At 31.4% G+C, this 19,191-nt stretch overlaps 4 protein-coding genes across 4 annotated transcripts; 2 read left to right on the forward strand and 2 right to left on the reverse strand.

Moving 5' to 3' along the window:
* Window positions 1-2,566: 2,566 nt before the first annotated feature.
* Window positions 2,567-6,397, forward strand: PGO_123210 (hypothetical protein, conserved; the record flags this gene model as incomplete). Its single annotated transcript, XM_028689111.1, has 1 exon — window positions 2,567-6,397. The coding sequence occupies one exon, from the start codon at window positions 2,567-2,569 to the stop codon at window positions 6,395-6,397; it is 3,831 nt and encodes a 1,276-aa protein (XP_028544912.1).
* Window positions 6,398-6,744: 347 nt separating this feature from the next.
* PGO_123220 (hypothetical protein, conserved) lies at window positions 6,745-7,866 on the reverse strand (the record flags this gene model as incomplete). The annotated part of the gene is made up of 1 exon (XM_028689112.1): window positions 6,745-7,866. The coding sequence occupies one exon, from the start codon at window positions 7,864-7,866 to the stop codon at window positions 6,745-6,747; it is 1,122 nt and encodes a 373-aa protein (XP_028544913.1).
* A 984-nt stretch (window positions 7,867-8,850) lies between these two features.
* On the forward strand, window positions 8,851-12,537 carry PGO_123230 (vacuolar protein sorting-associated protein 52; the record flags this gene model as incomplete). The annotated part of the gene is made up of 1 exon (XM_028689113.1): window positions 8,851-12,537. The coding sequence occupies one exon, from the start codon at window positions 8,851-8,853 to the stop codon at window positions 12,535-12,537; it is 3,687 nt and encodes a 1,228-aa protein (XP_028544914.1).
* Window positions 12,538-14,110: 1,573 nt separating this feature from the next.
* On the reverse strand, window positions 14,111-15,715 carry PGO_123240 (glideosome associated protein with multiple membrane spans 1; the record flags this gene model as incomplete). The annotated part of the gene is made up of 3 exons (XM_028689114.1): window positions 14,111-14,646; window positions 14,989-15,050; window positions 15,402-15,715. 3 exons carry the CDS (start codon window positions 15,713-15,715, stop codon window positions 14,111-14,113), a joined length of 912 nt encoding a protein of 303 aa, XP_028544915.1.
* Window positions 15,716-19,191: the final 3,476 nt, after the last annotated feature.

Genomic DNA, 19,191 nt, shown 5'->3' on the forward strand with positions numbered 1-19,191 from the left:
TTGTGCAAATAACAAATGAGACTTTGGAACAAACCATATGATAGTAAACGAATATTAATGATGCATTGAATTATGAGTCAGCATGTTTGATAATCCAAACGCACACATATACCTCATGCAGGACGAGATAAGGCAAAGGACTTTGGTGATGGTGGTAAATATATTACCATACACCAATGTGAACTGTTGCAACATATGGTGATGATATGGTTCATTAATGACAGAAAATAATTCTTCGTACACCTGGCACTGCCACAAGTGCCAACTTGATTAATCCATTGATTTGTTTAAACTGAATCTTTTGCAAAAACTAGCATGAACCTCATAAATATATGGAAGAGAAAAGCATTTCTCAAAATATACAAATTTTGCGAATTTTTTCAATATGTCTAACAGGGAAAAATAAACATACTTTATCTGAACATGGGCACTATATATCTCTCCTTTTCTTTCCTTTCCTTTCCATTTCATTCATTTCTTTTTTTTTTTTTTTTTTTTTTTTTTCATTACACAATTTAGTTTAATTTAACAAAAACATGGCACATAGAAAATGTATCAAAAGAGGGATATTATTTAAGTCTGTTAAAAAAGAGTAAAAAAAAAAAAAAAAAATATATATGAACTGATGCTTGTCTAAGTGCGTAAAAAAAAAAAAAAAAAAAAAAAAAAAAAGGCTAAATAAAAAGAACCATACATATATTTTACATGTCATGGAATAATTATTTGAGCATTTCTTCGTTTCATGCAATTTTTTATATTTTTCCTTGAATACTACGTTTAAAGGGAAAAAAAAAAAAAAATAATAATAAAAAATAACTCTCTGGCCATGAGAACTTGAGCACGTCGCTCCTTTTTGCTGTTTGGTGTATCAATTGCTACAGAGAGTAACACGAACCACTGATCACAGCAGTAATTCTGAGGAGTGATTTGAGGGAGCCATCTTAGTGGGTACTCAGGTGAGTAGTGATCTCAGCAATGCCTCGAGTGTGTGATGCAGAAAAAAAAAAAAATAAGTAAAAATGAATAAATAAATAAATAAACAAACAAACAAATAAATAAATAAACAAATAGAATGGGATAGAATAGAATAAAACAAAATATTCAAGAAATCGCTCGAAATCATCCAATTGAAAAGCAATACAATTTTTGGGAGGCACATCAGCTTTCACATTATTCTAACGTCACACCCTTGCCTTAGGTAAAAAAAAAAAAAAAAAAAAAAAAAAAATCGAAGCATCCGTTGGCTGTTTTTCAGCCTGCACATCTTATCGTTTCATAATTCATTGCCTCCAGGATTTTACGATTTTATAACTTTATGATTTTAAGATTTTCTAGATTGTCGATTCACTGCTTAGTCAAAGATGTGGAGTTCCATCAGTCTTTGTGCACGCCCAAGTTACCTACTCGAGATAATGGACTCAAAGTACACTTCCCACCACACTCAACCAATCCCTTACACACACGCTATACAACTGACACAAAATATATGTATTATGTATATACGATCCTTACCACAACTGTTGTTTACAAACGAATATTAATCTATATGTGAAGACCTCCATTTCTGTTATAAAACTAAGGAATCAATTTTTACATTCGAATCCATACATAGATATATATACACAATTACGTATACAACTTTTTTATTCAGCCTTTTTTTTTTTTTTTTTTTTTTTTTTTTACAAATGAAAAGTATAATATTTTTTTCATAAAAAAAATTAAAATAGAAGGCAAAAAATGTAGGTTATTTTATTTTATTTTTTTTTTTTTTTATCTGAGCACCTGGTCAGGTATTACCTTATGTTCATATTTATGAACACATATTTACATGCATAATGAAATCTACAATTCGACAAACACCATGGTGATAAAAAAAAAGAAAAAAATAGCAAGTTTCCCAATGATGTTGAAGATGTAAAATGGGATAAATAAAATGAAGAAAAACAAATTAATGACTTTTTTTTTTTTTTTTTTTTTTTTGTACTCCCAATCAGGAGAATAACGTTATCCCGCAGGTGAGGATCAACAAAGATGTAGAGAAGCATAAGAGTGAAGCATAAATTTTTTTTTTTTTTTTTTTGCTTTTTTGTTTTTGTTCTTTTAACTAATCGTTGTAGAATATCATTAGTAGTAGTACTCTTTGTGATAAACAAATAACGTTTTGTAAATGTAGGAAATTGATGAAACACATACTGTCGTTCTTTATGAGTGTAAGAAAAAAACAGTCCTCTTCACAACCCGCTTCATTTTCCCGACACTCGTGTGACATAAATGAAGAGTCACATATACTGTAGTAAAAACAGTTTGCAATATTCTCCACTCTGGTATTCTACTTAAACATACCCAGGTGAATAAAAGATTTGTTTTACATTCCACTACTATCCTCCTTCAAGGGTTGATACCATATAATGGAGAAAGAATTGTTACTCTAAAAATTGCAAATGTTTCATAAATTTTTAAAACATCAAGGAAAACACATAAATTTGTGATAAAGTCTTATGAAACCAATTTTTTTTTTTTTTTTTTTTTTTTTTTTTGTTTTTATTTGAAAGCTAAGGACGTAATAATGAATGGATTCATGGTAAAATTACACACATATAATGAACATACAAGGGATGAAATTCACAACTCCTTCGAAAATATGTTTGGTGAGGTGAAAAAGAACAAAGAGATAGATGAGTCAAAAAGATGTAAGAGAAGATCAAAATATATACTCACGAAACATTATGTGGATACATATATGACCCCGTTTTTAATAAAAAATGAGGAGAATTGCATATTCCATTGTGTGATTTGTCAAATGGATATAGCGAAAGGTTCCACTACTAGCAGCAATCATATTATCACGAACATTGGTGAAAGTTCTTCCTGTAATTCAAAGGAACACGTTAAAGTTCAGAATAATACACTACAACTGGAATTTCACGGGTCTAATATTTATTTTGAAAATATAGAAAAGGAAGAATTCAAAATCAGAAGAAACGAACAAAATAAGAAATTTAGAGAATATAAAATAAGAAACCAAGATGTGCTTCTGGTTTATGGAAACTTCAATTATACGGATAAGGGCTCTCAAATGAAAAGAAAAAATGACATCAGTGGCTTATATCAACTTTTAAAAAAAAACAAACACAACATAAATAATGCATTCAACTTGGTAGAAGGTAATTTTATCCTTATTTATGTTTGTTACTCGTGTGAACATGTCAATTTATATTTTTTTAATGATTCATGGGGAATGAAATCCTTCATCTTCTTTTATGAACAAAACTCAATCATATTAACAAATATGTATGGCTTATTTATTAATTACAATTTTAATTTTATAAAATATGATAAATTTAATTACTTGTTTGACGATTCATCTGTTAAGGAAGAGCTCAATTTGATTCATCACGATGGAATATTTAGAAAAAACGACAGATTAAAGGTTCCCAATTGGACTAAGTACACAGCACAACAGAAACAACGACAAATTATGAACTCAGCACATGGAACATTTAGCAAGACTGAGAAATGCACTATAAATGAAAAAGTAGGCATACAGATAAACCCATATCATATTTACAATTTATCACTATTCGACAGAGATAAAATTTATGTGAAAAAGTTGTGTAAGCAAAATTGCATTTACACAAACGGCAATGAATGGAATAACGACAATTTGTCAGTTACAGAAAATTTCCAGAATTTGTGCAACTTTTTCGAGCTCCAGAATTTATTTCATCCTTACAGGGATGAGGAAAAATCTTTCTTTAAGGACGAGCTTAATAGGATTGTCATGGATTATCCAAACATGAATAGCAGCGAACGCGCTTGTGCCCAAACGGTGATAAACAACATGTTCATCAACTTGCACTTGAACTTGTTAAGTAGCGTTATTCAGGGAAAGATTGAAGAGTTTTTCACCTCCCCAAGAGGGGAAGACATATCTGTAGAAAACCACCTAAACTGTGCAGGTATAGCAGAAAATGGGGAAAACCGCCTGAACTGTGCAGGTAGAGCAGAAAATGGGGAAAACGGAAAAAGGGAATTGTCCCAAAATGCGCCATTCAGAATGGACACGGACAAACGGAAAACCAAATCAGTAGGAATTTTCTTCTCTGGAGGAATAGATTCAACTTTGCTGGCAATAATAACGATTAGAAAATTTTTCCACGTACATGCAGAAGGGTATATAGAACTAATTAATGTGTGTTTTAATGACAATGCAATTGACAGGTACACGTCTCTAATATCTTATGAAAAAATCATTACCATATACCCAGAATATGATATCAGACTGGTACTCATAGACGTAACTCCAACAGATTTAATAAAAAATGAACGAATAATATTTTCATTAATATCACCAAATAATACAACAATGGATTATAACATATCATCAGCTTTATTTTTTGCCAATTTGGGAAAAGGGGTTCTTTGTCCCCCATCCTTTTTTAAACGCCCAGAGTGGGCCTATATAAAAGGGAAGGTCTTCCACACCCTCAACGTAAATTTGGCTAGTCAGATAGGATCGCCATCAGAAAATTACAGTAAAGTGGGTGAAGAAGTGGGTGAAGAAGTGGGTGAAGAGGTGTGCGAAGAAGTGTGCGAAGAAGTGTGCGAAGAAGTGGAGGAAGGCAAGGAAGAGCAACGACGTGGAGAAGATGTAGACACCAAGATGAAGAATAAATGCAATGTGTGCAATTTTGTCATGAATAAGAAATGTGTACATAAGTGCTGTTCTTGCTGCTGTAGAAAGTTAAGATACGTTTATAGAAGGGAATTCTGTTCAAAGGAAGAGAAACCGCTTGATGAGTCTCACTTCAGGGCAAAGACGAACGAGAAGAATCCATCAGAAGAGGTACAAAATGAAAGAGCCCACTTATACCAAATAAAGAAAGACAAAAACACCGGAGAAATATACATTTATTTAGTTATAAAAAAGAAAATAGTGTTAATAAATTTTGAAATATTTCCAGAATGTCCATCACACAAGGGGAGAGTATATGACTATGAAAAAATTACTTCACTGTTCCTCCAGTTCAACAAAGAGCTAAAGACACAAAAGGATACAAAAGTAGGAAAAGGAAAAAACATTGAAAAATGTTCTACGCTTTACCAGCAGTACAGTGAGCTAAATGTAAATACCTTAAGAACCATGTTTGATAGCGAATTTTATGAGATGGGAGAGAAATCTAGCCAAGGAGATGAACAGAAGCAAAATAAAAAAGTAAATGAAGACTTGATCATAATTTCAAATCGGCCAAATGAAGGGGAAAAGGAAAACTCAGTTGATCAGAGTCTAAAGACCAAGAGAGAAAATAATTTTATTGAACAATTTGCAGCCGAACACGCGGATAGAGATATCCAAATTTTTGAAAAAATAAAAAATTTATTTTCTGTTAATAAAAAGAAAAAAGACAACCAGATGCAGAAGGATAAAATATTCGCTGATCAGTATTCTGAAAAGGAGGAAGAAAAATTGAATTATCTGAGCAGGCATGTGTACAATGGTTCTACTGGCACTGCTGCCACTGCTGCTACTTCCACTTCGGTTACCGCTTCGAACTTGCTAGCAAAAGAAGGAGTGTATGAGTGCACTCACCAACTTTTAATTATAGGTAGCGGGGCTGATGAACTGTATGGGGGCTACTATCGTCAGAATAATGGACAAGTTAAAAGTAAAACTATGAGCAATACATATTTCAAGAAAAAAGAAATGATGAAAGACGTAAAGAGAATATGGAATCGAAATTTGTATCGAGATGATCGAATTTTAAGCTTTACTAGTACATGTAACAAACATATCTTTTATCCATACTTAGACATGAAATTGGTAAACTTCTTATTTATGATGTCCTTTTATATCATAGAATCTCCTATTGGTGAATTAGATGTGAAGATATCACAGGGGAAAAACTTTCAGAAGGATAAACACTCGAATGGTATATCATCCTCAAAGAATCATCTCCTGTCACCAATCTTGATAGAAAAAGACAGAAACAGAAGAATCGAAAATATTTATTGTCCTTTTGAAAACATAGACGAATGCTATGAATTATATGAAATTATACGTACGTATAGAATTAATAAATGGGTTTTACGAATGGCAATTTTTTTCACAAAATGTAAGGAATTAATGTTCTTTAAAAAAAAAGCTATTCAATTTGGTTCAAAATCGAAAGATGTTAAAAAGTATATGCGAGAATACGTAGCTCCTTCGTGCAGTAGCGACACGGCAGGTGGGTTCACACCTGGGCAGAAACAGATGGGGAAGAAAAAGAAGAAGAAAAAGGAGCCGGACGATATGAACAAAACGAGCGAAACGAACGAGCGTAGCATTACTACTGTACCATTTTTTTACAGTGACAAAAAAATAAAGGGAACTGACTATTATACCCTTCTGTATTGAAAAGGAGGGTTTTTTTTTTGTCCCTGTGTGTGCGTAAAACTTTTTTATGTACTTTCCCGTTTTTGCTGCATGGCTAAACCAATATGTACATTTTTTTTTTTTTTTTTTTTTTATGGTTCAAGGGGATGATTGAAGAATATATGGGATCATCCTTGATTTTTTTTTTTTAATAACCCTTAATATTTGAAATGAACACACCCAGAGAGAGCTAGCCATTTTTTCGCGTCATGTCATTTGGTCTATTTAATATGGTTTTGACTTGTGTTTTTATACTCCTTGAAACTTGAGGCATTACACATTTGGGACAGGTTTTTCTCCCTGGATAGGTTCTTCTAACACTTGTGTAACTAATATCCTTCCTGAATCATCTGTTTGACCGCTTCATCAACTTTATTGAAAGGAACGATAAAAATAGTAACAAATTCTTTGTATGTAACCTCTTTATTTTTATTATTGCAAAATTCGTAAAACTTTTTTATGTTGTTATTATTCCACATAACATGATATATTTTATGCTGAAAAAAATATTGCTCTTCATAATTTGCAAAAATTATTTCTTCCCCTAAATTTTTATAAACCTTGGTATAAAAAAGGATATAATCAAAAAAGTAAAATTTTTTTTCACTTTCATCTAAATCTTCAATTCCTTGCGACCAATAAACATCATCAATTACATTTTTGTAAATTAACGGAACTAATTTAATAGGAGTGTTTATAATCCTGTTACTGATATATAACCCTATGTTACCTGTCTTGTCTGACATTATCAGTTTTGTTATCTCCTTTATGTTCTCTTGAAAATCGAGGGTATTCCCTTTTTTCATTTTATTCGTTAGAAATTCTTTTAGTTCCTTTATTTCATCGTACTGGTTTAGGTTGATGATGGTTTGGAATCCCACCACGTTGTCGCTCTCGCTGTTTAAATTGTTGCCACTGCTGTCACTATTTGAGCGACCTGGGAGGCTCAAAAACTTCCCGATGTTTTGCTGGTCACATATAACATTTATTAACTGTTCAGAACACTTTAAATTGTTATATAACTCAGTGCTTCTTAGTAGTATTCTTACATTGTCCTTGTACGTATCGCTTGGGTCTATTAATTCGAAATCGACTACGAGTTCGTCCTTTCGGCTATCCCGTTCGTCTTCAGAATTCTCTGTTTTTTCGTTGGTCCCCTTGTTTCCACCACGGTTCGCTTTCTTTGACTTGTTCAAATTCTTCTTTTTCTTCAGTTTTTCTTCAGCTTTTCTCCATTGTTTATGTTCTTTTTTTTTTTTTTTTTTTTTTCCTTTGTCCAATTTTTTCACCTCTCTGAGTCCTTTGTTCCCTTTCGATTCCTTCGTTGATCCATTATTTCGTCCCTTCCTTGACTCTCTTTTCACATCCAAAATGTTGCCTTTTTTGTCATTTTTTGCTTCTGCATGTGTATTTTCATCACAACTGTTTTTTTTCCTCTCCTCCTTTTCCATTTCTTCGGACTTCACAAACTGGTTAAGAAGTAACCGAAATATGGTTATGCTGTGAAAGGTGATTACCAAATAATGAGCAATGCATGCTTTTCGTTTCGCTACGTTTAGCTTCGTTTCTTTTCTGTTCTTTTCTTTATATTTGCATTTCCTCACTACCCTCCCTTGCGAATTGTTTACGATTCACTCAACCTTCGACCTAACTTATGCGCAGCTAAGCATGTATATGTACGTATATGTACGTATATATATATCTACCTGGTCAGCTCAGTGGCAGCACCCTTTTCCTATATTCACAAAAACAGTCGCGCAGCAACAACAAAGTTTTGGCACGTGAAGAGCACAAACATATATAATGTTAATTCTGAATATTTAGGGAAATTTTTTTAAAGCATGTAAATACACAGTACAAACAAGCCATTTTCATATTACGTGCTTACATGTGAGACATTTTTTTTTTTTTGGTTAAAGCTATATTTCTTACTGTTCGTGCTTTTCGCATTATTCACATTACTTGGATTACTCGTGTCGTTCGTATTATTCTTATTTTTTTCCACTTTTTACTTCTTCACCTTTTTAGCTTTGACTCCTCGGTGAAACACTGAAAAGCATTTCACCCCACCCCCCACATATTAGCTACTTTACCGAAATGGAAGTTGGGGAATATTAAACAGTGGTACCGAGAAGACCCAGGGTGCTACAAAAATGTGAATTTGCGAATGGCTATTTTTTTTTTTTTTTTTTTTTATTTTTCCCCCCCAATTTTTTCCCTTTTTTTTCTGAACATGGAATAATTTTTTCCCAAAATTGGGACAATTTCCCTGACAGGCAAGGTAAAAAAAAAAAAAAAAAAAAAAAAAAAAAAAAAACTAATATAGTCGAAAACCTTAGCACACCACCAGTAACCACGTGATATTAATTTTTATCTCATCTGAAAAATAGGATCAGCATATATCTGCTAACTCCCCCAATAGGTAAAAATATACAATGCAATACGATCGTGTGCAAATCTTAGTTGATAAATTCCGAGAGGACAAATACATTTTAAAGGTATATGAAAAAATATACAAATTGAACAAATGTAAAATTTATAGAAATGTCAAAGTAGCGGATATAGAAAAAAGGAAGAGGGGAGAGCAGAAAACTTGTGCAGGGTATAATGACACAAGCATTGGCGAGTCTAAAAGGGGATACCTGAATGAGTGCAAGGGGACATGTCAAAACGAGCAAGGAGAGAAAAAAGCTAATGGAGAAGAAACCCGTTTGCAGGATGTAATCGAAATTGTGAACAGAATGCTGTACTACTACACAAACGAAACACTCAGACAATTTAGTGAAAATGACAAAGAACTTATTGATATTTATAACAAAATTGATAAGTGTAGCAATTTATGTGAAGATGTAGACAAAGTTTTAAATATGCATAAAAATAAAATAAAAGATATTTCAAGTGACATAAATAATATACAAATATTAACTGAAAACATGAGCGATAAATTAAATAACAGAAAATTAACCCTAGAATTGTTAAACACATATATAAAAATTATTCTTGTTACACCTCAATTAATATATGATATTTGCAATTCTGAAATTAATGACAATTTTGTAAAAAGCGTGCACATATTATCCAAGAAACTAGAAAATTGTAAACATTGCTTATATGATTCTTATCCAAGTATAAAATGTTCTTATATAGAATTAGAGAAATTAAAAACTAAAGCCATAGATAGGATTTACATGTTTTTTTTACACAAATTTCATGATATAAGAAATAAAAAAATTAACATTCACTTTATTCAGCAAAATTTAATTAAGTTTCATCAATTGAATTTATTCCTTTACAACAATTCCTTCCATGTTTACACCTACTTAATAAAGGAATATATAGCCATTATGAATCGCACATATTACAATCTCTTCAAAAATTATATGAATAGTTTGGACGCAAAGAAAGTTGAATTCAGTTCAGAGAAAACTGTTGGTTCCGGTAGCACATATACAAATTACACAGGTCTTCAGATGGACGAACCGAGTTCTACTAATGAAATTGCAACTGCTGCTAATGACACATTAACTATTACTAATGTCATACCAAGTAGCACTAATGTCATACTTAGTACTACTAATGTCATACCTAGTACTATTAATGTCATACCTAGTACTACTAATGTCATACCAAGAATCACTAATGATATTGCAAATACCACCAATGATTCCCTCGTTTCGAGCTTAAATGCCAATCTAAGTCTACAAAGCGCGACAAACAAAATGATGAATATGCTGGGATTCGGAACCAAAGGAAATAGCACCCAAAACAAGAAGGAAAGTATTTTTACTTTGAACAATAGGATCAACATTTTAAGTGATCTGCCCTATTACACAGACATATCTGCAAGTTTTGAGTTACCCATATCTTTGCAAGGGGAAGGGGAGAAACACACACAGGAATCCTTACCTATAATTTTTACAACAGATACATCTCCACATTTCTTTGAAGACATTTACAAGTCTATTAACAAATTGCTAATAGACACAGGTACAACGGAGTATACTTTTTTGTCAACATTTTTTAAAAATTATGAAAACCACGATTTTTTATTTTTATGTATTTACTCAAAAACGATATCCCTAAACTTTGATTTTATATATTATTACCTGAACGAGACGTTTGATTTTATTTCCCTTTTTTGTATATACATAATAAATATGAACAATGCATATATTGTCAATATGAGGAAAATTTACCCATTGTATGAATTTATTAACAGGATTCAAAACTTAATTTGGAATCGAATTCAGTACATTATAATTGAAAATATCAAATCTTTAACTCATAAATATAGGATTGTTAACCATATGAATAACATCCCAGTTAATCCAAATGGAGCAAAAAAAACTATCTACGATTTTTTTTATATTCATCAGAACAGTTATATCAACACAAGTAATATAAATAACAGCATTAACACGGCAGGTAATTATTCACATTCTGTGAGTAGTGTCAATTGCACGCCTTCCTCTAATGTCCGTCTTATCGACAAGGGGGAAGGCGAGAAAGGAGAGAAAAAAGAAAAAGTTGAAATGGTAGAAAATGGCGAAATTGGAGAAAACATCAAAATTGGAGAAAATGGAGAAATGGGAGAAAATGGCGAAATTGGAGAAAATAGAGAAATGGGAAAAAATGGCGAAATTGGAGAAAATATCAAAATGGGAAAAAAAAAAATAAACGTAGGAAAGACATTGCAGCGGGACGCGTTGCAAGAATCGACTAGCCAAATTATCAAACGCAACCAAACGGATACTACTTTTCCACATTTTTCCACAGAATATAAAAAAATGAATAATAATTATTCTCATTCACAAAATTTAATAAAAACTCAAGTACATCCCATTGTTAAGCGTTTTTCTGATTTCTACTGCTCCTTGGTCCTTCTTACAAAATTATCCTTCCATTTTGAAAAAAAACATCGCGAAGAAAAAATATGTTCTGACATTGTCATCACTGGGGAAAGGGAAAATGTTCCAAAAAATTATGACTGTTCAGGTGAAATGGAAAAAAAAGAGAATGCCAATCAGCTAAACTATGTTAAAGATGATAAAAATATTTCGAATAAAGGGGAGATATCAAAATCAATTTCAGCTACTACCACGGATAGTATCTCACAAGACAATCTAAAAAAAACAAAGGATAGTATGAAAATGGTCAAACCTTATGACCATTCAGATGGAAATAACAATCACAGAGATAACAGAAACTTAGCAGATTCTAAGAACAACGATATGATGACGATTTGTGAAAAGAACGAATTTAATGACCAGGTCAAATTAAATAATGATAATGTAAGAGAAAATCTCAAGGAGGAAAGTGAAGAAACAAAAGTTATTGGAGGTCACTCGAACAGACCATATAACATCATGCAAGTGGGAGAAAGAACAAATGAAGAAGAAGCGAGAGGATCGAAGGTGGAGAAGGACGAGACGGAAATCACATCAAATGGAAAAAAAAATACAATTACACATGCAAAAGAAAGTGATATGATTAACACAAAATATAAACAGGTAAATAATCTAATCATAAAGTTAGAAGAGAATTTAATTGAAAATTTACATAATTACGCGAGAGAATTTGTATTGGCACGAGATCAGTTTCAGTTTTTGATTAACAACTATTGTCATTTGATAGATGTTATGAAGAGATATAAAATAGACGAAGAGAAAATTGAACGATTTGATAAATTATTAAAAAAAGAAATTAATTCATACATTGAGTATCAACTAAATGAATACATAACGGATTTAATTCTGTTTGTTCATAAACATGAAGAAATATATGACAATTTAAGTGAAGATGATGGATATGATCTCTCTAATTTCATACAACATGTAGATGTAAAATTAATGGAATCTATTGCTATTCAATTTACTAAAACATGGAAAAATCTTCTTAAAAATATTAAACAAGAAGTTATTCGTTCCTTTACCAACCTGGATAATTCTTTACGTATATTAAAAATGTTGAACACGCAAATTCTTTTATATTTTACCAGATTTCATCAACTTATCAAGAACATTTTTGTAAATTCACAACCCCCACCTTATATTCAGAAATTACCATCTGTGGACATTGTCCTCATTCAAATTAAGAAAGACTTCAAAAATGTGGACTCCTAAAAAAAAAAAAAAAGTAGAATAAAAAAAAAATATATAAAAAAAAAAGATTACAAAAGTGGAAAACTAAAAAATGGGGAGTGTTGATACGAAAAGGAAATAATACAAATCCATTAGTGCAAGCAGGGTTAAAATATATATTCCCTGGTTTTTGTTAACAGCCAATCAGATCAAATTATATTGGTTTAGATAAACTTAAAAAATCAACTTGTTATGCAAAATTAAGTTCTTCCCTGTTACTTTGTATAGAATCAAATATAGTAGGACTAGTACATATATATACTTCTCTACCCATAGTTATACCATTACCTTCAAGAATATTTTTTTCTCCCATTTTGAGTTTTTCTCAGGGGTCCCTAAATTTCAACCCATTTCGATCGATCTATTTTCCTTTTTTTTTTTTTTTTTTTTTCTTTATTTTTCCTTTTCTGTCATTCCACACGGGTAGAGGAAGAAAATCACACCACGTTGTCTGTTAGCCCATCTTTTTTCCCCTTTTTTCATTTTTTAATATATATGCAAAAAAAAAAAAAAAAGACAATTCAGTAACACTGAAATATTCATGGAGACATTTAATATTCACAGTTGATCATTTGTTTGCTTTCCCTTATTCCCACACCCCATGTAACAATGAATTAAATTAAACAATAATTAATAAAATATAAAAATATATGAAAAATTTAATAGGAACACATATTACAAAAGGGAAAAAGAAATGCGGAAGGTAAAATAGAAAAACGTGGGATGATGAAAAAATGAGAAAAAAAAAAAAAAAAAAAAAAAAAAAAAAAAAGTTAAATGTATCGCAAAACATATTACTAATCGGAGCGATAGATGTAGTAAGACGGGAAGAATTACAAATTTGAAAACGAATGAGCACGTATATCAGTCGAAAGGGGTGGCAGATGGGATAAAAATATACCACATGTTTATTATCCTACATGTGAGTATATACTATGTACGTCTGTATGTAAGTATGGAAGAATGTATATGTATGAACATATATATATATACCCGAGATGTAATGCATATTACAAAAAAAAAAAAAAAAAAATGTTTTTATTCATTGAAATTTTCGCATTATGCATATATGTTTTATTGCACATTTGCAAATGAGTTAATTTATCGTCATTTCCGGTTTGCATATCCACCAATGCACAAGGACACACGTATACACACATAATACATGCAAACATATACACATATATATATATATATATATACATACATGTGTGCATAACGATTTATCCATGATTTGACACATTTTATGTGGGTCGTCGTATGTTATGTGTAGTGCACTATTTCTAGCAATTCAGCTTTTCAAAAGTTTTCTATGTCTCGAATTGTTGCTGGAATTTTGTTCACGATTCGCGTCCTTGTGTCGGTTCAATCATTGAAGGTGTCGCATTTGTACTTCTCCATTTTTGGTTTTCCATTTTTGTTTCTCCATTTTTGTTTCTCCATTTTTGGTTCTCCATTTTTGGTTCTCCATTTTTGTTTCTCCATTTTTGGTTCTCCATTTGTACTTCTCCATTTTTTCTATTTCTTCCCTTTTTCTTCTCTTTGCCAGCTAAAATTAGCACTGTTTACATGAGGTTACATTTTCAGCAGAAGCTTCAATGTCAAGCTCTCCATTTGCCGTTACAACTGCCGGGCCATAATAAGCCATTGCATTTCTAGATTTGTAGTATTCATTTCTCATTGCACTTTGTGTTAATTTCACATCATATCTGTGACTTATGGGTTCAAATAACAATCCCCAAACGACACTAAAAAAAAGACTCATTCCTAGAAAGACACAATAAAACCAATCTAAGGATGCAAACATGGCACTATTAAACAATGTTAAGGCTAACACTTCAACAAAAGATGTTACAATAAAACAAGTTCCACATATCCATCCCCAAGCTTCTCCTGCACCTTCTGAATGATACACTTCTAAAAAGAAACATCCAGATCCATACAAAAATAAACAAAATGCGTCAATTAATCTTGAGCTAAAATATAAAATCCATGAAGAGCCTGCACCAATTTTTTCTTCCATCCATGGGTCATCAAAATAGTATGAAGAGGCCATTAGACAAATCAGTGATAAACTCCACGACACGGTTCCTAAGCAGGTAGAGAAGTGTGCACAAAACGGTCATGTAGAGAAGTGTGCACAGAACAGCCTTGCGGAGACGTGTGCAAAAAACAGCCATATTGCCAATATGTGAAGAAATCAATATGACACAAGGGTTGTGCATGCAAATTCTGGTAATAACCCAATAGGAGCTTAATGAATACACCAAATATACATTATTATAATATTTTCGAAATACACACAAACGCACACATCTATAAATTAAAAAAATGGCTAAAATGACATTACATGTCTAAATCCATATGCGTGCACTTCGTGTGTACACCCATATGTATGTATCTCCATTGTACACTCCTTCTACTATTACTTACCCATAGATGTGGCTTGCAACAAAAATTTCGTCCCTGCTCTGTAACCTCTGGACTGCTTAATACTTAAAAAGGGAGATTAAATTTGGCATTAATGAATGTATAGGAGTGGTCATACATGTGTGTGTGTGTGAAGAAGTGTGTATTAACAAATGTACAGAAGTGTGCATGTATGTGTGGAGGTATATGGGCATAAAACTGGTGTCTCAAGTGATCAATCATGAATTTGATATGATAGTGAGACACACATTTAGTAACTTTTTCTCCCTCTCGCTCGTAAAACATGTTTACATGGGGGAGTGTATGTATACATCTACACATTTATATCCATGTGTGTATCTATATAGGCACCCCAGTACATGTGCAAGAAATCACTGATGTACACACAGAGGCACTTCGGAATGTCTCCTGTATACCTGCTGTCATCTTCAGTTAGTTGCAAAAATGACATAATAAGAAGAGTTCCTAATACAAATCCTCCAATGCTAAAAAGGACCAAAGACATTGGTGCATTGCCAACACTCCCAGGTAATGCCCTTAAAAAATTTAAAATTCCTAATGGATTTTTTCCTATTAATGTTATAGAGCATACTAACAAGATGTACGAAATAAATTGAATTAGAAATCCAATACGCAAATTAAAGTTCATGAAAAAATCCCAAAATGGCTCAAACTGTGGTCCACGACCTTCTGGGGCTTCCCCGGGACGAACAACATATGTAAAAAACATTTTTTTCAAAAGTTAAAAGTAGTAATTTTGTGGTGTGTGTGTGCGCTTGTGGGGAGAAGGGGTAGAGAGAGAGAGATAGCCCACTTGTTCGTTCGGGTGGTAGTTCGTTTGTATATTTTTATAGCTGTCTATATATATATATATATATATATATTTATGTTTTATTCCCGGTATATCTGTTTTACATTTGTTTCGTACTTAATTTTATTTATGCATATATTTTTGTGCACATTTTTGTGTGTACTTTTACGTGCCACTTTTGCGTGTACTTTTACGTGCCACTTTTGCGTGCACTTTTGCGTATATTTTAGTATATATTTTCCTTAAATTTTCTGTTTGTTTTTTGCGTATATTCTTTTAGTTAAAAAAACGGCAAATGGTGCAGCAAAAACAAATGTGCACGGGTATGTATCTGTACGCGCGCATATATATATACACGTTTGTATTGTATTGTGTTATATGTATATATTTAGATATATGTGTGTTTATATACATACATGTGTACACCTCTCCGCGAACAAGAAGGTGGAAATGAAACGGGATAAAATGATAAAAAAAGGGAGCAGGGGAAAGCAAACTTTGGGCAATGAGCAGCCAACATGAAAATTAACATGAAAATCAACATGAACATCAGCATGAACAACTAAGCCATCGAATTCACTGATTTCAGACAAACAGTTTTTTTTGTTACACTTGCATTTGAGGGTTGGGGGAGACACAGAAGAGAATTTTCCTCTTTCTAAGTGTGCAGTATGTGTAAATTTATTCATGTACACATATTTACCCGTCTACGTTAACACTATGCTACGTTGTATATATTTATTTTTATTTATTTTTTTTAAATTAAAAAAAAAAAAAAAAAAAAAAAAAAAATCATCTTTGAAAAATTTTTATATGAACAGTTAGTTTTTTATGTTTTTTTTTTTTTTTTTTTTTTTTTTTTTTTTTTTTTTTTTTTTTTTTTTTTTTTTTTTTTTTTTTTTTTTTTTTTTTTTTTTGTCAAACATTTAGCTAACAATCGAATGTGTGAAATCGTTTTTTGTAAACTAAAGAGCCGGAAATAAGGATAATAGAAAGGTTCATTTGGTACATGAATTGACTTAAACATGTATTTATAGTACAAAAGTGTTATCTACATGTGTATTTGTATATGTGTATTTTTATTTACAAGAAATTTACATGTACACACATGTGTAGCGCTAGTTTATAGAATTTTTTTTTTTTACCTGTACATAATAATTTTTTTTTTTTTTTTTTTTTTTTATTTTACGAGTGCATAATACTTTCTTTGTTCTTGAGCGTATTTTTTTTTTTTTTTTTTTTTTTTTTTTTTTTATTGTTATTTTTTTTTTTTTTTTTTTTTTTTTTTTTTTTTTTTTTTTTTTTTTTTTTTTTTTTTTCTATATGGAAAATATGTACAGATGCAAATGATGAAGTGTGGCAACATGTACACCTACAAGCTTAGAATGTGAAAACATGAACCACGTGTAAGTGTTAGACCGTGATTATGGGCACACACATAAGCTTACACTGTGACCATATACACACACATAAGCTTACACTGTGACCATATACACACACATAAGCTTATACTGTGACCATATACACACACATAAGCTTATAGTATGATAATATATGCACACCTGTAAGCATCAACGCGTGGCCGAAAAACTAAATGAGAAGGACTAACACACCGTCTGCAAAATAACATAAAGTACCTTAGCAACAAGCACAGATATTAACATGTGGATCTACATTATACACATGTTCGTGTTTAGAAACAAATATTCCAGTGGTCGTATACTCATTTTCTATTGTTTACATTTCTTTTAGTAAAAATGTTAAGAAGTTGTTCTTTTTTTCTTTCTTCTATTTTCCTTCACAAATTTTTACCTTCATAGCAAAATGATTTTCCTTTTTTTTTTTTTTTTTTACTGGAGGGGTATGCAACAGTGGTGCGATATGTGCACATGATAATAAAGAAAGTGCGTCAAAGTTAAAAAAAAAAAAAAAACATTACAAATAGTTCGAATCATGCAAATGTATTATGTGCAGGTAATATGCACAAATGTACATGCATATATACACATACATATTGCATATACATAAAATATGTACGGTTCACCCGTAGTTTGTTAGTGATGAATAATTATTATCATTTCATTTCTACAATTCAAGTGATAATTGTTGTATTACAAGCCCTACTTGTCTACACTTTTGTGGAAATAGAAATTGAAACACAGACACACTTTCCAATAAAAGAAATATATTATTCGTTCCCATATATGCCCATGTGTTGCTATTTCCAAAGTAGCTGAGAATTTTTTTTTTTTTTTTTTCAGTTCTGCAACAGTTGCTTAGTAGTCACTCATTTGTTCAGTAGTCACTCATTTGTTCAGTAGTCACTCATTTGTTCAGTAGTCATTCATTTGTTCTCTTCTCTGTTCATTCATTCACAAACGTTAGCACATTTTTTTTTCTTTTCTTTTTTTTATCTTCTCATGTTCATACAAAAATGAACCAAACACAACAGCAATGACGCATGTAACTTTCGCTAGAAGAGATGATAAAAGGGGTGTACGAAAAGTGAAATGTTAAAGCATCGCGAAGGAAACTAAAAAGTGGACAATGTGCAGCAAAATCAACGGTCATATTTTGGCATTTCGCTTCATCAACATACATACCTACATGCGTACATATATGTGTGTTTATGTTCATATTTATGGGCGTAAGAACAAGGAAATATTATTTGCCTGATTGTACATGTAACTATATCCCATTTTTTGAATGTGAAGAAGAAGACAAAAAATATTGCTGTACAAGTGAGCTTGAGAAGCGTGTTTTTTTTTTTTTTTTTTTTTTTTTTTAGCATGCTGATAAGGTCATGAATGTGTCATCCCTATTAACGTCTCAAAAGTTGAGAAAATTTGAGGTTTCCTTTCCCCATCTCTGCAATGTGCATCGTCCCATAGTACCACACAAGTATGAATGCATGTTTACATGCGTATGTGCATGTAAATGTACATATACATGTGGCATGAAGGATATTAATCAATTTTTGCTTTCTCAAGGAAGTTTCACCACCACTGATTATTTCACAAAACGTACAACTTATATTCTCATCCAACTTGAGTATTTTTTTTTTTTTTTTTTCAAACGAGCTCCTATAGTTAAAGTAATTTTCTTTCATTAGCTCTTAAAATAGAAAACCCTTCGATTGTTAGATCAATATAGACAAGTCGAATGTGTATATACATATATATATATATATATATATATATATATATATATATATATATATGTGTATTTTTTTTTTTTTTTTTTTTGGAAGGTTTTGGTACATGAATAAAAATTTAGCAAACTGAAACTTGAAAAAAAAAAAAAAAAAGAGGTAACCCAAATGACTAAAATGGACAATATAACCAAAATAAGTGATAACAAAAAATGAGAGTAAGATAAAAAGGCAAAATATAACA

The sequence above is a fragment of the Plasmodium gonderi genome (genome assembly GCF_002157705.1).
Source record: "Plasmodium gonderi DNA, contig: Chr12, whole genome shotgun sequence".
NCBI classification, from domain to species: domain Eukaryota; phylum Apicomplexa; class Aconoidasida; order Haemosporida; family Plasmodiidae; genus Plasmodium; species Plasmodium gonderi.